Source organism: Ananas comosus, linkage group 7 (assembly GCF_001540865.1).
Source record: "Ananas comosus cultivar F153 linkage group 7, ASM154086v1, whole genome shotgun sequence".
NCBI classification, from domain to species: Eukaryota; Viridiplantae; Streptophyta; class Magnoliopsida; order Poales; family Bromeliaceae; genus Ananas; species Ananas comosus.
In genome coordinates, this window is record NC_033627.1 from 1,742,114 (window position 1) to 1,767,218 (window position 25,105).

Consider the following 25,105-nt stretch of genomic DNA (forward strand, 5'->3'; position numbering starts at 1 on the left):
CACCGTGTAAATAAATGATCGGCAATTTTCTCTTCAAACCCACACAACACGTAGGCTGTGTTGGCAGTCCAACCTCTTGGGAGCCTAGATTTATTGACACAAAAGATAGGGACACATCACATTACATGGTCCTCCTCATTAGGTTTACAACATCACACCCTCAACAGTGTAGCTTTTTTAAGCTTCTCTTTGTTTGCTTCTTTTTGTTGTATATATATATATATATATATATATATATATATAGAGCTAGGCTACTATACTATCTATAGTACCGAGCTCCGGTACTATAGTGTTGGTTTTCGATCTTAGGGTATTTAAATCAACGATCCACACCGTTAAAACTGATCTAGGATATTTAAAGTTTCTAGAAATAAAATTTTATATTTTTTCGACATAGTTTACTTTATGATCAAACTATTTCAAAATTGTCAATTTTCAATGGCTATTATGACGAGTTTGGAGTTTAACGGTGTAGAAGAATCTAAATTTCTTCAAATTTTGATAGAAAATACTTTAAACTATATAAATTAAGGTTAACATTCTTGATCTTGAATTTAAAAGTCCTATGCTTAAGTTTTAAAGATTATTCAATTTTCACCGTCCATTTTGATATAATTTATTTACTAAGTAAACGATATCGAAAAAAACTAAAATTTTATTCCTAAAAATTCATATACCCTAGATCATATTTAACGGTGCGGATCGTTGATTTGAACGCCCTAAGATCGAAAACAAACACTATAGTACCGGAGCTCGGTACTATAGATAGTATAGTAGCTTAATTCTATATATATATATAGAGCTAGGCTACATATACTATTGGTAGCACGGAACGCTCCGTGCTACCAAGTTGTTTTCGATGATGCGGCTTTCAAATCGACGATCGGCTCGTTAGACTTGATCTACACTATTGAAGTATTTAGAAATTAAATTTCATAATTTTTTAATATCATTTACCTATCAAACAAGTAGTCTAAAATTGAATGGCTGAAAATAAAAATCTCATAAAAAAATGATGATAAAAGATTTAAATTCAAATCAGATTACTGCTCTTACTCTAAATAGTTAAAGAATTTTTTATAAAATTTTCATCGCATTTGGATTGTTTTACACCGTTAAACTCACAAACACACCACATCGGCCATTAAAATTGTCAATTTTGAGATCTTTTGATCACTAGTCAAATGATGTCGAAAAATTTGAAATTTAGTTTCCAAATACTTTCAATAGTGTAGATCAAGTCTAACGGAGCCGATCGTCGATTCAGAAGCCACATCATCGAAAACAACTTGTAGGCCGGAGCGCTCCGTGCTACCGATAGCATAGTAGCCGGACTCTATATATATATATATATATATATATATATATATATATATATATATATATATATAGTATTAAATACAAGCTCACCCTATTAATTCATTTAATTAGATTCTTGAGAGCAACACACAGCCAACCTGCTAAAATGGCCTATTCTTATGTATGATGTTAGAAGAAAATATTTCTTGTAACATCAAAGTAACTACTAAGAAAATCTAAAGCTCAACTACCCAAAAAAAGAATGTTAGTGCATGCTAGTTAAGTAATAGGGCACTACCATCCAAGTTAATCGCTTTAAACACAGGAGGATAAAAATCTGACATAATATATACATCTGCTATATAAAAAGAGAAGGAATTAATTAATGCCATCACTTTTGAAAACATAACAAGTCACACATCTTACCGACCGTCCCTAAAGCAAATGGCAAAGAGCTTGATTGTTTTTATCCAAAGTCTCAAGTTCGAATCCTAATTGATTCATATTTCCAACTAAGTTTATTTCTAAATGAAATAAACGAAACGGGTAGCATGCTATCTATCTCTCAAAAAAAAAAAAAAAAAAATTCACACATCTTGCTCGTCGCTCTCTACTTACTATTTTGTTTTCAGGAACAGCTTCTCTACCTAAAAAGCAGTAAGAAACCAACTGGTAAATAATAAAAAAACTCTCAATTAACTACTTTAAATGACTAGTAGAAATTCGAATTACAATAAAATTGTTAGTACTTTTTCAAAGAGCTCTATTTAAATAACAATTCGCTAACCGTTCTTAAACAAGCTTTTAACAACAAAGAGAATATATAGTTTTCTTCCTCCATAAACAAAAAACCATGCACGCATGATGTATACATACATATTATTACATGCACGGAATAAACCCATAATTAAAGAAAAGACCATGCATGATGTAAACATAATTCGTACACGCGATAAATTAACAATATACTACATGCCAGTACAAATATAGATATAAAACATATAACAATGATTGGTACGTATAATCTCACTTGCACAGCTCCACTGTATACATATATTTGGAAAGCCCATTGCATCAACCAACCTCTCTCTCTCTCTCTCTCTATATATATATATATATATTGAGAGTGTAAGATAATGTAGCTTAAGTGGAATGTAAACAAATCAAAACCACCCCAATAATGCAATAATTAATGCTGTTACAGAATAGCTGCGAGAAAAGGGACTAGTCATGGGCAGCTACATTCTTGCGGAGAGTGACAGTAGAGAGCACATTGAGGATGAGAAGGAGAAGGGATCCGACGAAGGACTCGGCGAGAGCGATGGCCCCGCGGCAGCAGAACGCGCCGAAATTGTCGCATATCGGGTTCCATCTCGCGTGCTGGTTCCCGTTCTTGCCCAGCTCGGCGATGGAAGCCGCTGCGGCGGCGCCCGTGGCCACCACGGTCATGACCACCTGCAACAAAACTCAAAAATGTATCACTTAGTTTGAGATATTATAAAGGTTGAATTACAGAAAATTCTCTTGTAAATATTTATTTTTTTGACCGTTCCTTTTTGAATTTGAGAAATCTATAATTTGCTCAATTAAAATTTTAAAAACATTTTCAAGAGGATACAGCATTGATGGAAAAGACAAAATCACCAAATTATCATTCTTTCTTAAAAGAAAAAAAAATTAATATATTTCTATCATTTTGAAGAGCATTTTAGATATTAAAAGAAATGTTGAGAGAGTAAAAATAAAAATTTTTAAAAGATATGAGGAAAAAGTGATAAACGGATATTTATAAGAATATTTTCTGTAATTTAGTCTAATAGAAATATACACTACGAAGGCCCAATTAATAAGTTTAATTGCACCGGTAGTGGTGCATCTCTGACGTCAGTAAAAGGCCGTTTGATTAGATATAATTGTAAATACAGTATAATAGACATAATGTAATTAGTTATATATAGGACAAGGCCCAAAAGACAGTACTGTGGGCCTTTTTACTAGCCATAAGTAAATGGACCGAAGTGGATGTCTTCAATAAAATTGCATGTATACCAAATAATAAAATATTTGATTCAATAAAAAAGAGTTAAAATTTTTGGAAAATGAAAGAGTTGGTTAATTGTTACCATGTCGAATATGAGCACCCAAATATTATGCGCCTTGCCTTTCAAATGGGGTTGTAACACAAGCACCAGTAGGTTATAGAAGCTTGCTATAGCATTAGCTATTACAAAGTACCTGCACCATTCATGTAATTATCGTATAATCTGTGACTTGGAAAAAGCATTTAAAAAGTTAAGAGAGTGAGACAAAGAGAGAAAGAGAGGAAATTCATGTGACTCTGTAGTAGTGTAAAAATTATTTGGCCCTTTTAAAAGACCATTTTTTTAGTTTTTGCAAATATGCGTGTGTGTGTGTGTGCTGTTGTTTTTGACATGTGTGTGTGTGTGTGTGTGTGTGTGTGTGTGTGTGTGTGTGTGTGTGTGTGTGTGTGTGTGTGATGTAGCTAATAGTATATATATATATATATATATATGTATATTTGGTTTTTGTCTTAATAACTTCAACACATTGTTCCAACTTTAGGACCAAATAATCCCTATATTATTAGGTCCTTGACAATTTTAAAAGCATCCAACTATAGTTGAAAATTGTACATCAATGATTCAAAAATCGCAGTGGAAGCTAAACAAGCATCAAGCATAAGCAAATGTGGAGTTATATTTCTGATACAAGGGCCAATACTATTGAAACCTGAAGACTCAAAACTACAGATTATGGTTGCAAAAAATTTGAAAAAAATATGCAATATGTTTCAAAATTAGAAGGAAAAACAAACGACTCATTGAAAACTAGTAGTAATTAATTAAGGAGTGGAGTAGAGATCTCACACAAAAGCAGGGGTGTCCTGGAACTGCGCAACGAAGGTCTGAGAGATGGGAGTAGTGCCCACAACTGCAACAACTGCGGTCTTACTCTGCTTGTTTAGTCCCATACCCAAAGTGGCTCCTCCTGTGGCAAGCAATATTGCCACCCTTAATACAACAGGTAATGACCCAGTCATCTTGGCCTTAAACTTCGAGTACTTATTTGAAGAACCAATCTCTCCTCCTTTCCCATTCTCTATAGCCATGGTCGTCGCAAAAGAGAAATGAATGAATGAATGAATATGAATGAATATGAATGAATGGCGAATTAGGCCGTAGATGAGGAGGAGATTATATGGATGGATGGGCCGGGAATGCGTGTGTAGCTTCTTTTGGTCAAGCAAGTTAAGCTAATTTGTTAATCTTTCACAAATTATGGAGATTTCATGAATCGATTATTACTTGCAAGTCTAAGGTACTGGGTGTTGCTGGAATTGGGTTTCTCTTTATTTTTCGTGTTAATGGCCTTTTTAGTTGGGTTCAATGTTGGTTGGGTGTTGTAATATGTGTGAGAGTGTATTTAATTCCTCGGAACCTTTTTTTGGTGGAAGAATTAAGTGATTGCCCATGCCCTAAGTATTGATTTGGAGCAAATTCTTGGTTAGATGCAACTAACGGGAGAAAGAAAAATTCCAAATTAGTAATAATAATTTTAAATAATAATAGTATTTATTTGATGCAAATGTCAAACAGGGGTTAATGGCGCAGTTGGCTAGCGCTCATAGATCTCAAGAAGCTCGAACCACCCAATCCTGTAAAAATAACAGAGCTGTGACGAGATACGTGCACACGTGAATCGAGGGGTTCGTTCACAACCGTCTGATTAGCCAGATGAAACTAGCACATCTGAGCTCTCTTTTTTGTTTTTGTAAATTTTTCACATCATCGATATTCGTTTATCTGATTATATGTTTCACACACTGGTTACATTCGCTCAGGGAAATAATAATAAAAATATTTGACATTTCCTACAACTAGTGAGTCCCAAATATCATTTATATATATATACACCATTAGCTGAATATATAGCTAACTAATCGTTTCACCCTATTCAAATTTGCAAAATGCCACACTACAATACTTTCTAAGAAGAAAACTATAGAATTGTCATTAGTGTAATTTCTTCTTTTCTGCGTCACATACAAATAATTAGCAACAGGTGCTCAAATCTTTTAGCATACATTCTATTTCTAGTCTAGTTCCCAGCATAAATTGTTAACATTATGTCGAAATCTTATGTTTCCACTTCGCTTCTTTGTTAAGTTGGAAACCATACGTACATGCACCACCTGAACACCATCTATGCAAAAACAATATCAAACAAAATCCCAGTTGCTCCGTGCTAAACTCCGATAACATCGACAGTAGTACAAAATCAAAGAAATAAGAGGTACCAAGAGAAGCACCGAAACAAAGATATAGCACAAATGAATAAGCAGACACAAACAAAGTGTTATACACATCGGTTTATAGGAACTATTCGCCTTATAGTTCTAACTACACTGGTCCAGGCAACAACTGTAGGACTTAATACACTTCAAATATGACGCACAGGTGCACTCATCTACAAATGAAAGAATAGAGTTCCATGGAACAAAAGTTTTCAATGCCCTTAGTTGCGTCAAATTCTCCAGAAAAACACTTATCGCGTCTTTTACATTTTACAGAGTCTGTGAATTCACAGGGGATAAATAAAGCACAGTGATACCTGGGAATCTTTACAGTACTACATCACTTCTTTCCGGTCGTAACTCCAACTACAACATTGCTTACCTGCATAATGAATTATCATACTTGTTTAAGTAACGTTGTTTTATTCTAGCAAAATCAGCAAAAGTTCAAGCCGTTAAGTTGTTAACAGAAAGCACGAAGGAGTTACCAATTTGCCCCTCTCGTCCACAGACATTGGGTTCTCTACGACAACAGTCTGGGTTTGAGTTGTTGGCTACAAGAAAAAGAAACAGAGGAAAAACATGGGTCAATCATCGTACACAAAGATTTGAACATGAATTACTAATCAACTTTGTGCACAAAGAAAAGAAAGGAGAGAAATCGACATACAGATGAAGTGGAAGGTGGTGTGTATGGAGCCTCATTAGGTCTGTGCGCTGTGGGGATGGGAGGCCTCATATTATTCATCTGAAAAAGAAAGAGGGAGAAAAAAGGTGGAAAATTTATGTTACTCAAAACTCACCCGAATTTGGAGAACAAGAAATCTAAAATCGATTTTCACATACCCCAATGTTCGTAACGTAATGGCATATGGCGCATTTCACAGATGATGCCCCATAAGGATACAACAGGGTTGTACGGCACTGGGCACAGTTAACCTGAGCTACACCATTTGCTGCACCACATCAATAAAGATCATATTAGAAATTCACGAGATTGCTTCTCCTACAGGGTTAGTAGAGAGAGTAACAGGAAAAAATGACATTAGTGAGCAATTATTTTAAGTAATAATGTGTATAATTGCATATAAAGAAAAGACGTATAGAAATTCACATATCCTAGTGTTTTCCGATGAACAAAAATTGTCTACATAAGTACATTAGACTTATCAAACCGTTGCATGGTCGATTGACATTCAAAATCTACAAGAGCCTGATTGACATTACGGAAGATTTGTGGTGTTATGCTTTAACACAGAAGAGAAATTAATGAAAATGCCCCTATACTCTCTGTCAGAAAACACAACATTACTTGAAAAAGTCGCCATCTATGTCAGTGAGTTTAGCAATTTATCTAAGAATTGCAGATACAACTTGCCAACAGGAAAAGATAGAAAAAGAATATTGATTTTAGTACCTGATCTTACAAGATTTATCGTGTTGCAACAAGAGCATCTAACACTTGTAGCTCCGCGATTATACATCAGCAATGTTCTGCAACCTCCACATATAAGTTGAGCTGTATCCATTCCTGCAAAACATTTATATTCAACTCTTCGTAATCAAATTAACCCCAATACAAGGGCCGATGAAAACACACCAAACATAACATACGCAACATGACAACCAACATGGCAACTCACAGAACAAAAGCTTTATTTCAACTTAAAATATAGACACTAGGTGGACATTGGTGCGGTCAGTGTTTTACGCACTTGGGTTCTATCAATGGGCCGTAGAGAATTTCAAGTATACGAAACTCAAAATTACTACAGCGAAATGGGAGGTATGGAAACAGGGAAAAATAAAAAACTAACTAAAAAAGTAATAAAAGAAAGTAAATCAAGTAAATCAAATTAAGATAGTAGAGGAGTTGAGCATGCCTTCTCTCCCATATACAAAGAATGAACACACTACACATCCATATTTTTATAACAGCTATTGGCACCACATGACAAACGACCAACTCTTCCTCCATTACCTCAATTACACTGAGAAATTAATAATCCACGGAGAACACATAAGATGAGTTTTCTGTCAAGGAGATTGACCATACTGTACAGTATGATAAGGGGATATTTTTAATACGCTTCGGTGTTTTCGGACTGTGACAACACATACAGAGAGAGAGAGAACGGCAGATTGCCAGTTATAAAGTAATTGTGTAGGCTCAATGCATACAACATTTTCAAAAACAAAGTCGGACGTAAAATGCACCTATGGGATTACCGCTCTTTACCTAGACAGGCTAACATTGCTTACAAACAGTGGAAATGGGAACTAATCTAAAGAAAGAACAAAACTTTAATTTAGTTCTCACATGCAGAAGATGTAGTAAAGTACCTGGAAGCCGGACGGGAGATATAGTGTTACATACAGCGCAACATACGCTGGTCGCCCCTCGTGGGTAAAGAAGAACGCTCCTGCACCCGTTGCACACTATTTGGCTCTGCATACCTATTTTTCAAGTTTCAGAAGATCAAACAGATGGCCCATGCCGTAGTAGTTCATAATCACGAAACATATTACATGAATAAACTAACTGTTTATCCACAAGAAAGTATCACCGCGACACACGCACATGCTGTAGTAGTATCTGTTCTTAATTGGCATAAGTAAATTAGAATGGCAGCAATTCCAGTTCATACGGATTTTCTTTCTAATTATGCAATTTCAAGCATCGTACACGCAAATAAAGCATTTAAACTTCCTGGTACATGTCAAAACATCAGGAAAATTTTCTTTTATGCATGAACTGAATAGATTATTTCAATCAACAGGATGCCACAAGCATGCGTACTAATCAACTATATTCCTGTAAAATCCATCATAATAATAAAAAAAAAAACGCAAAAAGAACAAGAAATCACCGATTAAACACAAAACACAAATTTAAAGAATCCAAACAACGACTATGGATTACCTCTCTTCCACAGATCAGCAAATAGACCTCCGAAAACCTCTAAAATCGATTCAAAAAAAAAAACCCCCAAAATAAAAAAAAAGAAAAACCCTTTTGGCCAACGCGACGCCGCGAAAACCCAATCCGAGAAGGGTTTCCTCGCGATCGATCCTAGCGAGAACACGAAGAAGAAGAAGAGGATTATGGGGGGGAGGGGGGATCGAAGGGGATTAGGGCAGGGAATTGGGGATTTTTCGGAGAAAGAGGAACGATGGAGAGGAGGAGGTTTCGTGGATTTGGTGTTGTGAAAAGGATGCAGAGCTTTAAATGTGTTATGGAATTTTCCAACCGCATGAGAGGAAAAATAAATAAAAATAATAAATAATAAATAAATAAATAAACGAAGTAGAATGGGGCGGGTCGACGAGACGCGGTACTGAGACGGAGCCGAAAATTCCATCTACCTTCGACATACATAATAATTAGCTTTTAATTTAGATAAACGCGTGGGGCTGCGTTACAACCCAGTGAGAATTTAAAAAAAAAAAAAAAAAAAAACTAAATTACAGAAATTTTTTTTATCAATATTTATTTTTTTCATAATTCAAAATTTTATATTTTGTCATTTTAAAAAATAAAAAATATTCATTTTGACGTCGCTGTTAGTGTTCCGTTAGGGTTCGTTTATATCCTATCTTTTATACCCAAAATACTTTTGAAATTCTTCTTCTTCCCCGTTCTCGGCTGCGCCGTCTCGTCCTCGCCCATGCCCACACACACGCCTTGCCTGCCTCCGCCGCCTCACCCTCACCCTCACCCTTCTCTCCGTCCACGCTCATTCTGTAAAAAAATAAAGGATAATTTAGTTATTTTATCACAGTGTATCCGTCGTGTACATTTTTTATGTTTCAAGAGGATAAAATGTAAATTTTTGAATGACATGAGAGAAAAATAAAAAAGAGAATATTGACAGAAGAATTTTCTGTAATTTAGCCAATTATTTTTTTTTTAAGGTTCTTAAACTTTGTCCTGAGTAATAATAACAATTCACCATCCAAGTTGGAAACTCCTTAAAATTCACCTTCTATCTACTAAGTATGCATCTACGTCAATTTGGTCAAAAGGTATTAATCTTGTGATCAGATAATAATATTTATATTGCAAGTAAAATGATCAAAGACGGTGAAATATTGCAAAAGAGAAAAATGACAATGGTGATAGTGATTAAATTTTCGTACGTGTTTTCAAAACCTGGGCTTGGTCAATGGAAGCTTCCCTCATGGTGTCATCTTATTGCAAAACCTGGGCTTGGTCAACGGAAGCTTCCCTCGTGGTGTCATCTTGTTGCGGCACTATAAACATTAGAATCCAAAAATCCTTCATAGATTGGAACACATGATGAGTAAATTCCTCGCATAAATTGTCTATATTATATTATGGCAATTGATTTTAGATCTTAACCAACGTATTTTTGTGCCTCTTCTTCTAGTAAAACGTTTGGTAAATAAAAAATATAAAACTTTTGTTATGGAGAGAACTTAAAATGAGATTCAGTGTTTTAAAAAATAGAAGCTACAAGGAGAAAATGTTTTAAAAAACCTCAAACAAAGTACTTCTCTTAATAGCAGCATTTCATCAGTAATGGGTTGGAAAAGTGAAAGGCATCATCACCCCCTCAAGGATTGGAATATATACTGTTGTTTTTTAAAACATTTTCTCCTTTAAAAAACCTCAAACAAAGTACTTCTCTTAATAGCAGCATTTCATCAGTAATGGGTTGGAAAAGTGAAAGGCATCATCACCCCCTCAAGGATTGGAATATATACTGTTGTTTTTTTTTTTTTTTTGCTGGGTTGGACCAAACAAGAACATGAAGGATTGGAATATACCAAGTTCATGTTTGCCTTACCTCCAAGAACAGGTATTCTCTCCATTAGGAAGTGAGACATGAAAACCAAAATAAAACGGCAAAATTAGACAGTAAAATTTGCCGAAGAAACGATCGGAGCTGAGTAACAAACTAAGTTACAAAACTACCCTGTATATCCAAAAGAAACAAGTTTAGTATTCCAAATATGTCTCTTTATATAGTCTTCTTGTATCCTATTATATAATGTAGATTATAAGATGGTCCCTTGTAAATCTTATTACACATTAGCAGTTCGCATACTAGTAAGTACAAAGGATAAAAAGGTTCATGTGCTTCTTACGTTTACGCGAGTGTCCACCTGAGAGCAGAAAATAGCAGCAAATACAACGGCAATAACCAATTGTTTAACTAGTAAAATGAGATAGATATACATAGCAGCAGACATCTAAATTTCATTCTTTAGGTGGTCAGATGCGCCGAAGAGACGCCAGCCTCTTCTCCAAATCATCAACTTCGGAAGAAGCTTCAGGAGCTGCAGTTCTGCAAACACACCACATGTACGTGTGTGAATGTAGTAAAAAACAAAGACTAACCTTGATCAAAAACAAGAAGTTTCTAGCTTAGAGCCAGCCCTCCTCCAATTTTCTAATTGAATCTAAGTTGCTTCAGAGAAATAAGTATCATGGAAAGCTTTTAGGTATTTGGCAGAATAGCTTCGGTGATCTATTGTCAAAAAATGTGCCACAAAAGCGAAAATGTTCAGCTGGGGCATCATTGATGTCTATTGAGTAACACATGCATTTTCTGCGTGAGTTAAATAGCTAAAGCAGTTCCCATCACTTACATGTTTATTTAGGGACAAGCAGATTACAGTTTTCCAACTCGTCTCCCAGAATATGGTTCTTTAGAAATGAAAATTCTTATATGAAGAGACATCATTTTACACCAGACTATACCTCAGGATTTAACAATTTCTCTCGGTAGCAGCAGAGCTCGCTTACATTGCAAACAGTAAGTACTGTTATGCTAGCTTGCTTAAGAGGATACTATCTCAATGGTTTGTGAGCAAACACTATCTAGGCAAAAGAAACATGTATATAGCCAGTGAAAGATATTTGTGTATATACCGCTTTGGGATGTTCTCGACCTTCTTGTTATTCACTGCTATTCGACCTTTAGGAGCTGAAGAGAGCTGCACAAAGCCACAAGAGTACGTAAAATTTGTAGTCTATCTACATAATGCACATAAGCATCAACATACAGTAGTAATCAAGAGAATATATATATAAAGAAAAAAGAGAGAGCTACCTGAGAGGCAACGTCTACCCCAATTTCATCAAGCACCTAAAAAGGGCCGGAGATTAGAAGGAGCTCAATTTGGTTTAAAATTGTAAAATGATTTAGATAAGATGTGCAGCTAAAAACCCCTATAAGATGTGCAGCTAAAAACCCCTACTGGATATTTGGGTTAAGTGATATGTGTATCAGTCAGTGGGATGGGAAAAAAGACTCCCTTGGAAAGAACCAAGTCTTGTATTGATCCTTGACCGACATTCAATGAAATAAGACAACTTACCTGGTTAGTGAGCTCTTCTGTTTCCTCTTCGGCTTCATCTTTATCCAGAGTTTCATCTATGGCCTCTGACATCATCTCAATCTGCATGGCACAAGCATAAATTTCACATTGCAAATGTCTACGAAGGAATAACATAAACATCCTCTTTAAGAAGAAAAGATAAGAGAAATGAAACAAAGCTTTAGAAGGCAGTTGGCTGGTTGCTACTACAAATCAAGTTCAAAAGGGGTCCTAGAAATAAAGATTCTACAGAATTAGGAAGTTGCATCCTACGATAGTTGATGCAGTCTCAGCACAAGTGATGAAAATTGTAGCAGGAATCAAAATATCTTGAATCAAGAATGACATCTTGTGCCATATAAAGAAGCATCACAAAGAAACATCACTGAAACCTGCTCCCTATGGGGTTTCTCTTTATAAATACACTTCAGAATTTTGCAATTTTTAGCTCTTATGAAAGCTTAATAATTATGAGTTTTCAAGATAGGCTATATGTACAATACAGTTGCAGAAATTTTTTCGTAGACCCAAAACCAATTACCATAAGCCCCTTGAGTAAATAAATATACATGTTAAAAAAGAAACTCCTGCATCCAACAGGCCTTTAATGGATGCACAAGAGGAATGCATGAAAAAAATTCTTCCATCCTCCCAAATCCTCCCATTAGAGTGCAGATTCTTTGGAAACTTCTTTCTTGGAAAGCATGAGAAGAGGTACATAGTAACAAATAAATATAACTAAAACAATGAGGGTGCTGATGAAGAGCTTCCATGAGATTTTACCGTCATATCCATCTGGGCTGATTGCTTCTGGAATTCCTTCATCACCTTCACCTGTTTAGCTGGTTCCATTTGCTGAAACATTCCAATCAATCCGAACAGGTAAATCACTTGTTGCATATTACATTGGCGAGCACAATCTATTCAACATATATTTCTTTATGCACCATAAAGTCCTGTTTGTTACCATACCTTGTTCATTGCTGCCATTGCTTTGCTTGCACCCTTCATTCCAGCAGAAATTGAAGTGCTAGCATGCATAGCCTGTTAAAAAAAAATGCCATAGTGTTCTCAATTCTGGGAATATTGCTCGCAATATATATGAATATTATTGACAGCTCAAGATTCCTGACCTGGGTATGAGTTGCTACACCTCTTATCTGTGCACGGGTTCCTTGCAAATTAAGGATTTGTTGCCTGAGCCGAATAAGCTGTCGAGCTAAGATTCGAGTGGCAGCCTGAAAATGAAAGTATCCTGTAAGTTGCAATCTCTTATAAAAGAAGAGCAATTGCCCATTTGGCCCAGGTCCTGGAGAAGTGTCTCTACTTGAGGAGTAGAAGCAAAAATAGTGTCGCTAACTATATGCGCAAGAAGCTAAAATGAGTTTCCACGCTCAAAAGTATAAACCCTAATTTAAAGCATTTGCTTCTACCTACAAAGTGTACTTCTCAAGAGCTTTTAATTAAAAAAGCTGTTAGAGCTTTTTTGAACAGCTCTATCCAAACAACATTTGTACAAAGATCAAACCGAAAAAGATCCTAAATCACTTGTTTCTAGTACAATATTGTAGCTAACATAGTCAACATGATGAAACTCAGCACGTCAAGCAAATGCAAGCATAAACACAAAGAAAGCTGGTAAAACAAGTAACAACAAAGCTAAATAAATTGGAATATGCTTGCCTCATTTCCAGTTTTTGCAGTCCTCTTAATCTCTGCGACCAGTTTTTTCTCCTGAAACAAATAACGTCCGTATGAGATCATAAAAACAACAAACCTTCGAAAGAATTTGACTAGATAGATGCTACAACTTGGACAAGCAAGCAAACCTCTAATTGCAGAGAACCAATCTCCCGCTCGATGTCTGAGGATTATAAAAAAAAAATATTTGAGAAAAATTAGGCCTTACGCTTAATTGCAGACTATGATAATAATATATAAATTGTTTACTTCGATGCCAGTTCATGATAAGAATATTGGCATGTGTAAATCAGATTTAATGGGTCGTTTTCTTTTCGGGGAAAAATGCCTCGAATGCACCCGAATTTCTGTGCAATTTTGAGATCACCACCGAGCTTTAAAAATGATATAAAATTACTTGAACAATACAATTTTGCGACACCAAAAAAAAAAAAAANTTTCAGGCAGTTTAATGTCGCTTTCAAAGTTTTGTAGTTTTTTTTTTTTAAGAAGAGAGGTTGGATCACATAAACTTTTAACAAAATTTTATAATACTCAAAGAAATTATATTTAAGCACTCAATTACATACAAAATGAGCACTCTCACCTCTTGTGGCCGCTGACATTTCTCTCTTGCTCGTCCTGAGAGCATCTGCATGACATAAAAGCATAATCGAATTTAAAATGCGTAGCCCATGGAAATTGCGACAAAAAAAAATCTCAAACAGCTAAAAGAAACCATAGTTTGGTGGCAAATCTGAGGCACAGAGCCGAACAAGAACACCAAAATCCCTTTTTTTTCCCCTCTCATTCCAGAAGAAGAAAAAAAGAAACCAAAAAAAAAAAAAAAAGCGAATCTTTCCAATCAATGTCCCAAATCTCGTAAATGAACATAATATAAAAATTGACACATAAAGATCGAATTTGGGAAGCGAAATCGAGACGAATCTCTAAAAAATCTCTCTCCTTTCATGAAGAAGAACAGTATCTCCTAAAATCCACTTTGAATCCATCAAAGAATTTACCCAAAACAAAAAAAACAAAAAAAAGAACGTTAGATTCCAAAATGGAGAGAGAAATGCGGGAACCCAAACCAAAACCCTAGCCCGAACCCTTCAAAGCCTCACCTTTCGCGGAGGTCTTCTTCTTAAAAATGTTCATGGCTCCTTCCTCCTCCTCCTCCTCCTCTTCTCGCTCGAGAGATCCGAATCGGAGATCGAGGGGAAAGGGGATTTGGGGATTTTTTGGGGGATTCGGAGCTCTAAAAAGGGCAATGTGGGAGCTGCTTCTTCGTTTCTTTCTCCGACTCTCTCTTTACATAAAAGGAGCGCTCCACGAGAGTGGGTCGAGTAGCCGTTGCAGAGAGAGTGGAGACCCAGAAGCCCTAGCCAAATAAATAAATAAATAAATAAATAAATATAAAATAGCCCCCTAAGGTTTTTGTAAATTACAAACAGTACCTTACATTTTGAACCTTGTCTGTTATTTTTGGTGGTGTTTTATGTGTAATTGTATCAAATCGAGATTTTTATATAGGTAGGTTGAATTTAATACAAATTTATACTACAAAATTTAATAACTAAGACTCTAGAAAAAATTTTATAAATCGAATTCTCCATAGTCCAAAATTATAATATATTTTTTTTATTAAATTAGAAAAATAAAATTATAATAATATATTTATTAATTCTATAACCCGAACAAATTTGATACTTTTTTTAAACAAAATCTATTCTTCTACGTGTATCAATTAATTTTTGACAGTTCTTCGGGATTTAAAAGCAATAAAAAAAAAAGAAAAAACTTAAAAAAACCCCCTGTGGTTTCATATTTTTTTATTTTAGTACCATGTGGTTTAAAGTATATCAAGTTAGTACTCTATGGTTTCTCACTTTATCACTTTAGTACCCTGTGGTTTAAAGTGTATCAAGTTAGTACCCTGTGGTTTTGTACTTTATCACTTTAGTACCCTGTAGTTTTAATTTTGTATCAAGTTAGTATCTTGTGGTTTTTTAAATCACTTCAGTACCCTGTGGTTTCACACTTTATCACTTTAGTATCCTGTGATTTAAAAAACCACAAGGTACTAACTTGATACAAAATTAAAACCACAGAGTACTAAAGTGATAAAGTGCAAAACCACAGGGTACTAACTTGATGCACTTTAAACCACAGAATACTAAAGTGATAAAGTGAAAAACTCCAGAGTATTAACTTGATATATTTTAAACTATATGGTACTAAAGTGAAAAAAATTGAAACCATAAGGGGGGTTTTTGAAGTTTTCCCAAAAAAAAAACGTGGGGACGCAAGCAAAGCTGCAAAACCATTGATCCCCTAATCCGAATCAATAGATAACTGAATTTTCTTTTAATTTCAAAAAATAAAAGGAAAACCGAAAGTCCTTTTCCGTAAATACAAGAAACACAAGGACGTTTTTGGTGCAGCAAACGATAAGAAGAAGAACCCGAGGAGGGGGCGCTCTAGATAGAAAAATAACCGAAAAAACAACAATAAATAAATAACTAAATAAATAAATAAAAGGGTTCTCTCGCAGCTGATGCCCAAAGATGCTCAATCGCGGCGCCGTGGAGACACCGATAATAATGCGAAGATCGTAATTAATTCTCTCTCTCTCTAAGAAAAAAATTTGAATGATAATTTTTGTTTGATTTTATAGCTTGGTCATTTCTTGCTCTAATTTGTAGTACACTATTATTTGCTATTACTTCATTTCAGTCGGAAAAGTTCATATTTTCTTTCTTTTCTGTTTTTTTTTTTACTTTTCCCCCCTAAATTTTGAATTTGTGTTCTCACCGGTTTTTTTTTGTACTAATTTGCAGTAGAGTTTGTTTTAAAAAAATCAATTTTTATTCCTTTGAAGAAAAAAAAATCCTAAATTTTGACCGTATTTTGATTCTTCCTAATCTAAACTTGAGTGGATGGATGGTGATGGTGGTGTAAAAAACAATGTTTGTTTGTTGGTTAATGGCTTAATTTGATGCAGTTCCTCATGATCATAAAAGGAATATTCCGGAGGTATGAGAGGTGGAACCCTGTCCATCCCACGCTGGGCACATTCTGGGGCATGGGAATCGGCGTCGGATGCGGCGTCGGATGGGGCCCGGGGTTCGGCCCCGAAGTCATCGGCTATGTCGGCGCCGGCTGCGGCGCCGGCTTTAGCGTCGGCATCACGCTGCTCGGCGTCGGCATCGGCCTCCCGCAAAATGGCCTTTGCCAAATCCCATTCAATGGTAGTTTAAGTTGCCACTGCTTCTGTACTGCATGAATTCGATTTGTGATGGATGCTCTGATAACAAATCTGCGCCCTCGACTGCAGCTCTTGCGACGAGCACCTTTCTGGAGTGTGCAAGAACATATGCTGTTGCTGTCCTGCAGAGCCTGGTTCGAAACAGGAAGGAGTCTCGCGACAGGTTCCTGAGCTTTAAGCAGAATGTTCAGGCACCCGAAAGGGTCGATCTTTCGAAGCTGCACAACGCCGTGTCAGGGAGCATTAGATCCACCGCGGAATGTTTAGGAGCTTTCAAGAACCAGCATTGGCCTCCTGGGAAAGTTACATGATCTTTCTTTTTCATTGTATTTATGAAGTTGATACGAATTACAGCTATGTCATGTTCTACTTAAATACATCTTGGTGATGTGATTCCTAGCTGCGGCCCTAATTTGCAGAACATTACGCTAACAATGTCAGATTAAGCAGCGTAAACGAAAGTTTAGTTTCAGCAATGTGATAAGTGCAGATGTTGTTTGTTTTTTCTTTCCATGGATATGGCCATTTACTTTACTGATTGGTGGTTTTGAAGTGTGATAATCTCTATTATGTGAAGTTTATTTAAGAATGAAAAGAAACTCTGTGCGGCTATGTGCGTCGAGTTGTTATGTTCTCTGATTCCTTTTCGTGACAGTTTATGTGTTGATTTTGGATTCGAACTGAGGCCTTGAAGTGATATTCTATTAATGGCATGCGTAACCTGAGCAACAACTCTCAAAATAACTATTATCTAAGTAATACTGAATTATATGTACACATTTTTCTTGGTTTGTGTAAATTTTGCAAGGAATATATAAACTGAACAGTGTCCTGCTTGTTTGTTACCAGTTTCCAAGTGATGCTTTATTTCTCTCTAAAACCAAAACAAGCTTTGCTTGTGATCTGAGGTATCTGAAAAATGGCAACAGATTACAAGTTCTTTCGCCCAACACTCATCATGCAGCTAAACATACAACAAGATAACAAAAAATAGGTCTACATGCACAATGAAACTTTACAAGTTCTGCTCAGAATCAAAAAAGTTCATTGGGAGTGCTTTTCATATTTTCAGGGTAAACTTCCAAATATGGACCTTGTGATATAATGAATTTCACAGCAGTGACCACTGTCTTCGATCTCAGTACAAATTAATTAATTACACAAGCGAAGCCACAGAAAACAAATGTGAAAATGTACAACAAAATAGGGACTGTTAATGAAGTTTACCTATTTCTTTCTATTTTCTTTTAACCCTTGCTTTTGCTATCTCACTGCGGTCGTAGTTAATCGTTTATCCTCCAATGAAGACCTTAAGCAAAATTGCCTTCGGGGCTTAAACACTAAGACCCATTTAAGATCATGAGATCAGGGTAAGCCTACATTTAGCCCAATGGGTTTATGGGTGCGAACTTTTAGGTCCATGAAGTCCGAGATCAGGCCTGGCTTCATGATCTCCATGTCGGTGTCGGTCTCGCCGGTGAGCATCTTGATGACTGTTGACATGGTGGGTCTCACTTTTGGCGCGTCTTGGGTGCAAATGAGGCCGACCTTCAAGAACCTGCAAGCTTCCTCCGGATTGAAATCGCCGTTCAGGGAAGTGTCCACGATATTCACCAACTCACCATGCTCGTACAATGCCCATATCTTAGGGGAAAAAAATGATTTGTGTGAGTACACAATTTCTTAGATTCTGCGTAATCAATTACTTTGAATACTATTGCGTTAAAGGAATGGATTAAAAGTGAATCCTTTACATCAGTTATTACTCTACTTTAACATGATGACCATTTGTCTCAAAAATAAAAGATAGTTTTCAGTTCATTCGCAGAATTCAGTAAATAACTGTGTCAAAATATGCGAATTAAAAAGTGAATATCAGATTGATATACATAGTTAATGTAAAAAATTTGCACAAAAGTCACCAACAGAAAAATGAATGAGCAAATTAATGTATACGGAGACAATGCGAACGCTGGACTCGACTCACATCATATTCGGTAACTCTCAATTCTTTAAGTCAATTTTCCATTCTGTATTATTTTTCACATGTGAATCAGAAAACAAATGGTGATGAGGCATCATTATCTTACGCCGCTGGCAGATAAAATAGAACTATCGACTATCAAGTCAATGCATGTTTACTGCAATAAAAAAACAAAATGCGTACTCTTTCCAGAAGAAATTGATCTTCATAAGGCAATCTGGTATTTGTGTTACACCTGCCGCTAACTATTTCCAACAGAAGAACACCAAAGCTGTAAATATCCGCCTTCTTTGTCAATTTTCCATGAATAGCATACTCCGGCGCCAGGTAACCTCTGAAAAAAGAAAAAGGTTCATATGAAACATTACGAAAAAGCATGAATTGTGTTAAGAAGGTTAATCATCGTTGCTTTAAAGGTGTCGAATCCCTCATCGTCAAATTTAAATAAGATGTAATAAAATAATAAAATGCGCTAAAGAGATGAAGCAAGCAAAGTCGGAGAACTCACATCGTTCCAGCAACTCTAGTGCTCACATGCGTCATACTATCTGGGAAGAGTTTCGCTAAACCGAAATCTGAAATTTTAGGAGTGAGATCCATATCGAGAAGTATATTACTTGCTTTGATATCTCGATGCACGATATGCGGTTTGACTTCCTCATGAAGGAAAGCGAGCCCACGGGCGACTCCAATGCAAATATTTGTTCGTGTTCGCCAGCTAAACTGGATGTTGCTGCGGTTTCCACCTGATACATGGCAGGGGCCAAAAGAAACACAAACAAACAAGTAAAATCTATTAAGAACAGATGCAGTGTTCTTTTAGATGATATTGTTCATTATGCTACTACTTTAACGGGGTAAAATTTAGATTTTTACCAAGGAGAGTTTCTGCGAGGCTGTTATTCTCAAGATAATTGTAGACCAAAATCCTCCGATTTCCTTCGACACAGCAACCATATAGGGTAACAAGATTCTCGTGCACTATATTTGCTATCGTGCTAAGCTCATTCAAAAATTCTCGCGTCCCTTGCTTTGACTCGGAGGAGAGAACCTTAATAGCAACAACTGAACCATTTTTGAGTTTCCCCTGGACGTACAAAAGCAAATAACTATTAATGTTCATCAAACGTTCTGTTCACGTTGCTTGAAGATTTAAGTTTTTGTTCGGCATCGTTTACGCTTCTCATTTTGTTTCCCTCAACAAAACTGGTATTGCTCGGCAACACTGGTATTGTCGAATTGATTACAAATCTATATTTGCAGAAATTGCTCGACAACAACGAACTTTAGAAACTAAGCAATAATCATAAAATTAAAGAAGTTCATTACTAGGTTCCTTTAACCATATTGAATTTGAGGAGGAACAAAAAACGAAAAATATATATATATATATATAAACAAATGTCAAATGAGGGCTAAGATCATAAAGTTTAGAACTTACCTTGTATACGGAACCAAAACCACCCTGACCAATTTTATTACCAGGAGAAAAGTTTTCGGTGGCGCTATTCAATTCCTTGTAGGAAAAGATTTTCACATTCTCAATCCCCGCAATATCTGTAGCTAACGCGAAAATGCAACAAAATGGTAAGTTCTTATGTTAACAGGTTGCGGGGGAAAGTGGATGTTCTATAGCAGGTCACAAAACATGTATTCTATAAGGTATTGCCGCCGCCTTTTTGGTTTTCATTTCACATAAGTTTTTATATTACAGAGTGTGCAAATGGATACTAAACTACTTGCAATATACTCATATTTACGATTTTTCGCCATCAAGCAATATAGAATAGAAATTATATTTTATAAAATCTGAGGAAAAACCAAAAAAAAAAAAAAAGAAACTAAAAAAGACATCTTAAATCTACTGAATCTGGATTGATTTACCTTCATCACTCTGAACAATTTGCTGCCGCGAAGTCCGGCTACTTCTAGATATGCAAGAGAAACAAATCATTACTGTGGGGGTTAAACCAGTGATGGTGTTTGGATATTGAAAGATGCTCCAATGAACTATACACTCTCCCTGAAAATTGATTGGATCAAAAAATGGATCAGTATAATTCACAAATATAACCTAAAGTATTGAACATGGAACAAATCCAAGATGCAGAATTTTGAGCTTCATAAAAAAGCAGGAACTTCAATAACTATAAAAAAAGAAAATTTAAAAAAAAAAAACCCAAATTTTATGAACTCCCATCAAAGCATAAGGAGGAAAAATTCAAATCTGCAACAATATTTCAACCAAAAATTAACTAGAAATGGAGAAAAAAGGCAAATAGAACAAAGATTATATGCTCAAAATAAAAGAATTAACTAATAATAATACTTCCTTTTTTTTTTAACCCTCACCAGAAGCTTAAACCAATTTCCTAAAATTCAAGCAACACATCTCATGCCAATATCGAACCCAAAAAAAAAAAAAAAAAAAAAAACCCCAAAATATTAACCAAAAAAACAACAACCTGCAGCCGATCTTTTGACGCGGCGCAGGTTAGCCTGTGTCAGTCAAAGTGCTGTTGCTAGAAACGAAAAAGCAATCGAATAAATAAAACATATTAGCGCGACTTATAAAGCAAATAATGATTACTATATAATATAATTTATTAATAATTAATTATATTATTTTAATAAAAATATTTTTTATTAATTATGGTGAAATAGATGAATTTTAAAAAAACATTTGATTAATTAATGACGCCACATCAGCCATATAAATAACGTATTTTAACTTTTTGTTTTTTCTCATATGGAGGGTCCTGTAGGCGAAAAATTCTAGAATGCAACGGGTATATTAGTGACGTGGCGTAACAAACCAATCAAAATTAATCCTTTTAAGAATATATGTCCCATCATGATTGTAAAAAAATATTTTTATTGTACTTTTGTTTGAAAAGAAGGAATGTAATTGGCTTGTTATTGATGACGTGGTGCAAGTGTGACAGTGTAGAATTCCTCCCTGTAGGCAAGGAGGCATCGTTGGTGATAACTAATAAGAGGCTTGAGTTGACCCGTTTCACTTCACGTTGAATAGTACCATAATTAGTTATTATAAAAAATAATGCAATAACGTATAAAAATTTTAAATAAATTTTCTATTACATATATAACGTTGAAAAAAAACATTATCTACATTTCACTTCAACTGAAAATTATTTTTATCATAAAAAAATTTACGGATATTTAAACATATCCTTATTAGTATATTTTAATGTTAGAAAAAAATGTGTAGAGACTCTCCTAAATTTTATTAGTTTAATGTACTGCTCTTTTTCTGAAAGTGACGTTACTGATCATACAATTTTTTCAGTCATATATTTTATATATAATCTAATGAAGCTTGAAAAAGTACAGTAAAATTTAATTTTTCTAAAGGACCGGTAGAAAATTACAACAAAAATTACAGGTAAGTTCAATATTTTTAATTGTTATATTTAGAAGAGAAAAATAAGTAGAAATCAATTTTAAATAGAAAATTAATTTTCTTATTTGACTGACAAACTAAGTAGAAATCAATTTGGATAGGAAATCAATATCTTTTTTACTAACAAAAATCAATCTTGGAAGAAAAAAATTGTAGGTAATTTTTCAAAGGGACCGATAGAAAATGTCACTTTAATTGTTAAAGTGATGTTTACTCTTCATGAATGTTTTTTTTTTTTTTGAGAAAAGGTAGCATGCTACCGTCTCATTCATGAAGAAGATAAATTTAACAAAAATGAAAAGCAACTAGGCTTCCTTAAACCAAAAAAAAAAAAAAAAAAAAAAAAACTACTAGACGCAAGAAGAGTTCCACTACTCTTCATGAATGTTGTAGCCTCTTTTTTTCTTTTTTCTTTTTTTTTAGCTAAGATTCAAAATTGCTGAGCAATTTGTATCCTTGAGAATATTTATCTCTGAACCACTAAATTTGCAAATTCTAATAAAAGGTCAAATAACATTACCCAAAATATTCTTTTTTATATTCTTTGAAGTTGAGAGAGCTCCAAATATGTATAAGAAAAAGCCCCAACATCCCATAAATAGATAAATCACATGCAATGTGAACACAGAGAAAATGCAAACACGCTCGTTGCTCAAAATATCGTGCTACGCGTCACAGCTTAAACTTTGTTGAAACTTTGACATGTCAAACGTTTGACTTTGAGCATACTTATTTATTAATAAATTGTGTTCTTATTCTCGATGGTATTAAAGGTTCAATGTCGAACGTAAGATTTTTTCTTTCTTTTTTTTTTGGCTAAATTATAGAAAACTCTCCTATAATAACCCGCGTTTTCACTTTCCCTCCCTGACATTTAAAAATCTACATTTTGCCCCCCTGTAAAATGAAAAATATTCACAGGAGGATTACGGTGTGTAAAATGACCATTTTGCCCCTCGCCATTGTCGTCTTCTTCCCCATCTTCCTCAACCGCCCCTTCGTTCAGCCGCGATTCCCACCTCAATCGGCCGCGATTTCTCTCCATTTTCTTCTCCACCTGCTCCCCTTCTCCTCTTGCACCCTCGCCGCCCTCGATTTCGGCGACAGTAGGAGAAAACCAAGGTAGGCGACAGTAGAAGAAGGGCAAAGAAGGCGAAGGTGAGGCGGCGGAGGACGGCGAAGGAGATGTGGGTGAGGGCGAGGCAGTGGAGGACGGCGAGGCGGCGGCGAGGTGGCGAGGCCGCGGCGAGGTGGCGAGCCGGAAGGAGTCGAAGCAACAGGGAGATGGCGGAGGGGTATTTTCGGCATAAAAATATATTTTTAACGGAACCCTAACGGTAAGGGGTGAAGTGCACATTTTTTATTTTACAGGGGGGCAAAATGTAGGTTTTTAAATGTTAGGGAGAGAAAGTGAAAAAGCGGGTTATTACATGAGGGTTTTCTGTAATTTAGCCTTTTTTTTTTAACAAAATCCTCGGACATTTCCTTGCCTCGAAAACGCCTCCACAAACACCGGTCCAAAAATCAATTTCAGATAGAAATACAAACAGAATAGATCTGAAGCCAAAAAAATATTCTCTATTTTATTTATATTTTCTTATCAGGTCGAACAGACTATAATAAAACAGGAAAACTTTAAAAACCCTCCCCGTGGTTTCGAAGTTTCTCACTTTGCCCCCTTGTCGTTTAAAATGTATCAATTTGCCACCTGTGGTTTCTTTTTTTTCTTTTTCTTATCAATTTTATTATTTTTTTTTTTAAATCAGTGATAAAGTAAATTTAAAGAATACTAAAGTGAATATTTGATAAATCTAGATGGATATCTGAAATTTTTTGTATATAATTTAATAAAATATTAACGAAATAGCTACCGAAAAAATAAAAATAAAACCACAGAAAAATAATTTGATATATTTTAAATTACAAGAGGTAAAATAAGGAACTACGAAACTACGTGGAAGATTTTTGAAGTTTTTCGCGACAAAATCACGAACACCGTGATTGAGACTGTTTACTATGCCCATTAATGGGCAACAGTGATAGCATTAATACTTCTACTTAACCAGTTGGTGTGTGTGCAAGTTGCACCCATTATCTCAGCATTTTCATAAAAAATATTATATGTTCGACAAAAATAATGTAGAGCTCTTAAATTACATTTTGCATACAAAATATTATATACATTTATCCAAATATCTACAATATTATAATTATAAATAACATTATATGGGACTCCATCCAAAATATATTTTTTTTAACATAGCATTTGACCCATGTACTTTTGATATCATATTATGTAAAAACCAATCCCATAAAATTACTATTACACGCAACTTTTTGGAGAAGGTTCTTAATAAATATTTTTTCAGACAGTTTGAAAGATGTATAATTTATTCCTCATATAATTTTTAAAAGTCTGTTTCAATCTTTTTTTTTAATTTGAATTTTAATATTGTATTAAACGGCAAATTTAGAGGAACCAACAAACTTGAGCGATGAGTTTCTCATTCAAGTTTTTTTTTTTTTTTTTTTTTTGGGTTCAATATTTGGTGTTTAGTGTATATATATTATTTATTAGTACAGTTTATATGCTGAAAAACAAAAATCTAAAAGGAGACTAAATGAGGTGATCAATCGGGTCCAGGTTTTGCAGGTCCGGTTCAAGCCTTAAAATACTGACCCATTCGCTTACTTGGAACCGGGCTCAATATAAAAACATATGGGCCGGGCTCAATCAAACCAAAACAACCCAACTCCAATTAGCCCGAACCGGCCTATCTAGCC

At 35.2% G+C, this 25,105-nt stretch overlaps 5 protein-coding genes across 9 annotated transcripts; 1 reads left to right on the forward strand and 4 right to left on the reverse strand.

Moving 5' to 3' along the window:
• On the reverse strand, positions 2,207–4,703 carry LOC109712824 (CASP-like protein 1B1). Its single transcript, XM_020236591.1, has 3 exons — positions 4,188–4,703; positions 3,423–3,534; positions 2,207–2,754 (listed from the first exon to the last, which is right to left on the reverse strand). The coding sequence occupies exons 1-3, from the start codon at positions 4,427–4,429 to the stop codon at positions 2,524–2,526; spliced, it is 585 nt and encodes a 194-aa protein (XP_020092180.1). The 5' UTR covers positions 4,430–4,703; the 3' UTR covers positions 2,207–2,523.
• Positions 5,625–8,894, reverse strand: LOC109712825 (protein LOL2). The gene is made up of 7 exons (XM_020236593.1): positions 8,538–8,894; positions 7,958–8,071; positions 7,032–7,145; positions 6,461–6,570; positions 6,285–6,362; positions 6,103–6,168; positions 5,625–5,996 (listed from the first exon to the last, which is right to left on the reverse strand). Exons 2-7 carry the CDS (start codon positions 8,067–8,069, stop codon positions 5,955–5,957), a joined length of 522 nt encoding a protein of 173 aa, XP_020092182.1. The 5' UTR covers positions 8,070–8,071; positions 8,538–8,894; the 3' UTR covers positions 5,625–5,954.
• LOC109712826 (vacuolar protein sorting-associated protein 2 homolog 2-like) lies at positions 10,562–15,026 on the reverse strand. Its single transcript, XM_020236594.1, has 11 exons — positions 14,770–15,026; positions 14,250–14,294; positions 13,792–13,826; positions 13,646–13,696; positions 13,096–13,200; positions 12,935–13,006; positions 12,746–12,817; positions 11,963–12,043; positions 11,695–11,730; positions 11,514–11,578; positions 10,562–10,926 (listed from the first exon to the last, which is right to left on the reverse strand). The coding sequence occupies exons 1-11, from the start codon at positions 14,801–14,803 to the stop codon at positions 10,854–10,856; spliced, it is 669 nt and encodes a 222-aa protein (XP_020092183.1). The 5' UTR covers positions 14,804–15,026; the 3' UTR covers positions 10,562–10,853.
• On the forward strand, positions 16,108–17,531 carry LOC109713046. 2 transcript variants are annotated; one of them, XM_020236987.1, is made up of 4 exons: positions 16,108–16,259; positions 16,650–16,786; positions 16,847–16,896; positions 16,983–17,531. In XM_020236987.1, exons 1-4 carry the CDS (start codon positions 16,203–16,205, stop codon positions 17,222–17,224), a joined length of 486 nt encoding a protein of 161 aa, XP_020092576.1. In that variant the 5' UTR covers positions 16,108–16,202; the 3' UTR covers positions 17,225–17,531. The 2 variants fall into 2 exon arrangements, with proteins under 2 accessions (XP_020092576.1, XP_020092574.1); XM_020236985.1 differs by having other exon boundaries at positions 16,109–16,259; positions 16,650–16,896.
• On the reverse strand, positions 17,942–21,470 carry LOC109713045 (putative serine/threonine-protein kinase). 4 transcript variants are annotated; one of them, XM_020236981.1, is made up of 7 exons: positions 21,363–21,470; positions 20,782–20,920; positions 20,339–20,460; positions 19,774–19,984; positions 19,406–19,643; positions 19,081–19,231; positions 17,942–18,557 (listed from the first exon to the last, which is right to left on the reverse strand). In XM_020236981.1, the coding sequence occupies exons 2-7, from the start codon at positions 20,849–20,851 to the stop codon at positions 18,279–18,281; spliced, it is 1,071 nt and encodes a 356-aa protein (XP_020092570.1). In that variant the 5' UTR covers positions 20,852–20,920; positions 21,363–21,470; the 3' UTR covers positions 17,942–18,278. The 4 variants fall into 4 exon arrangements, with proteins under 4 accessions (XP_020092570.1, XP_020092572.1, XP_020092571.1 ...); XM_020236983.1 differs by having other exon boundaries at positions 20,339–20,454; positions 21,363–21,469; XM_020236982.1 differs by lacking the exon at positions 21,363–21,470 and adding an exon at positions 21,250–21,335.

Coding starts and splice junctions, on each gene's coding strand:
- LOC109712824 (XM_020236591.1), bottom strand. CDS start 4,429: ATGGCTATAGAGAATGGGAAAGGAGGAGAGATTGGTTCTTCAAATAAG. Junction 3,535..4,187: donor CAGGACACCCCTGCTTTTGT/GTGAGATCTCTA, acceptor TGAATGGTGCAG/GTACTTTGTAATAGCTAATG. Junction 2,755..3,422: donor GGGTGCTCATATTCGACATG/GTAACAATTAAC, acceptor GTTTTGTTGCAG/GTGGTCATGACCGTGGTGGC.
- LOC109712825 (XM_020236593.1), bottom strand. CDS start 8,069: ATGCAGAGCCAAATAGTGTGCAACGGGTGCAGGAGCGTTCTTCTTTAC. Junction 6,571..7,031: donor GATAAATCTTGTAAGATCAG/GTACTAAAATCA, acceptor GATGTGGTGCAG/CAAATGGTGTAGCTCAGGTT. Junction 5,997..6,102: donor TGGACGAGAGGGGCAAATTG/GTAACTCCTTCG, acceptor TTCATTATGCAG/GTAAGCAATGTTGTAGTTGG.
- LOC109712826 (XM_020236594.1), bottom strand. CDS start 14,803: ATGAACATTTTTAAGAAGAAGACCTCCGCGAAAG. Junction 14,295..14,769: donor GAAGAAGACCTCCGCGAAAG/GTGAGGCTTTGA, acceptor TATGTCATGCAG/ATGCTCTCAGGACGAGCAAG. Junction 11,731..11,962: donor CAGAAGAGCTCACTAACCAG/GTAAGTTGTCTT, acceptor GGCCCTTTTTAG/GTGCTTGATGAAATTGGGGT.
- LOC109713046 (XM_020236985.1), top strand. CDS start 16,203: ATGCCCAAAGATGCTCAATCGCGGCGCCGTGGAGACACCGATAATAAT. Junction 16,260..16,649: donor CCGATAATAATGCGAAGATC/GTAATTAATTCT, acceptor AATTTGATGCAG/TTCCTCATGATCATAAAAGG. Junction 16,897..16,982: donor TTGCCAAATCCCATTCAATG/GTAGTTTAAGTT, acceptor CCTCGACTGCAG/CTCTTGCGACGAGCACCTTT.
- LOC109713045 (XM_020236981.1), bottom strand. CDS start 20,851: ATGATTTGTTTCTCTTGCATATCTAGAAGTAGCCGGACTTCGCGGCAG. Junction 19,232..19,405: donor ACTAGAGTTGCTGGAACGAT/GTGAGTTCTCCG, acceptor TTCTTTTTTCAG/AGGTTACCTGGCGCCGGAGT. Junction 18,558..19,080: donor ATCAATTTCTTCTGGAAAGA/GTACGCATTTTG, acceptor TTTTCCCCTAAG/ATATGGGCATTGTACGAGCA.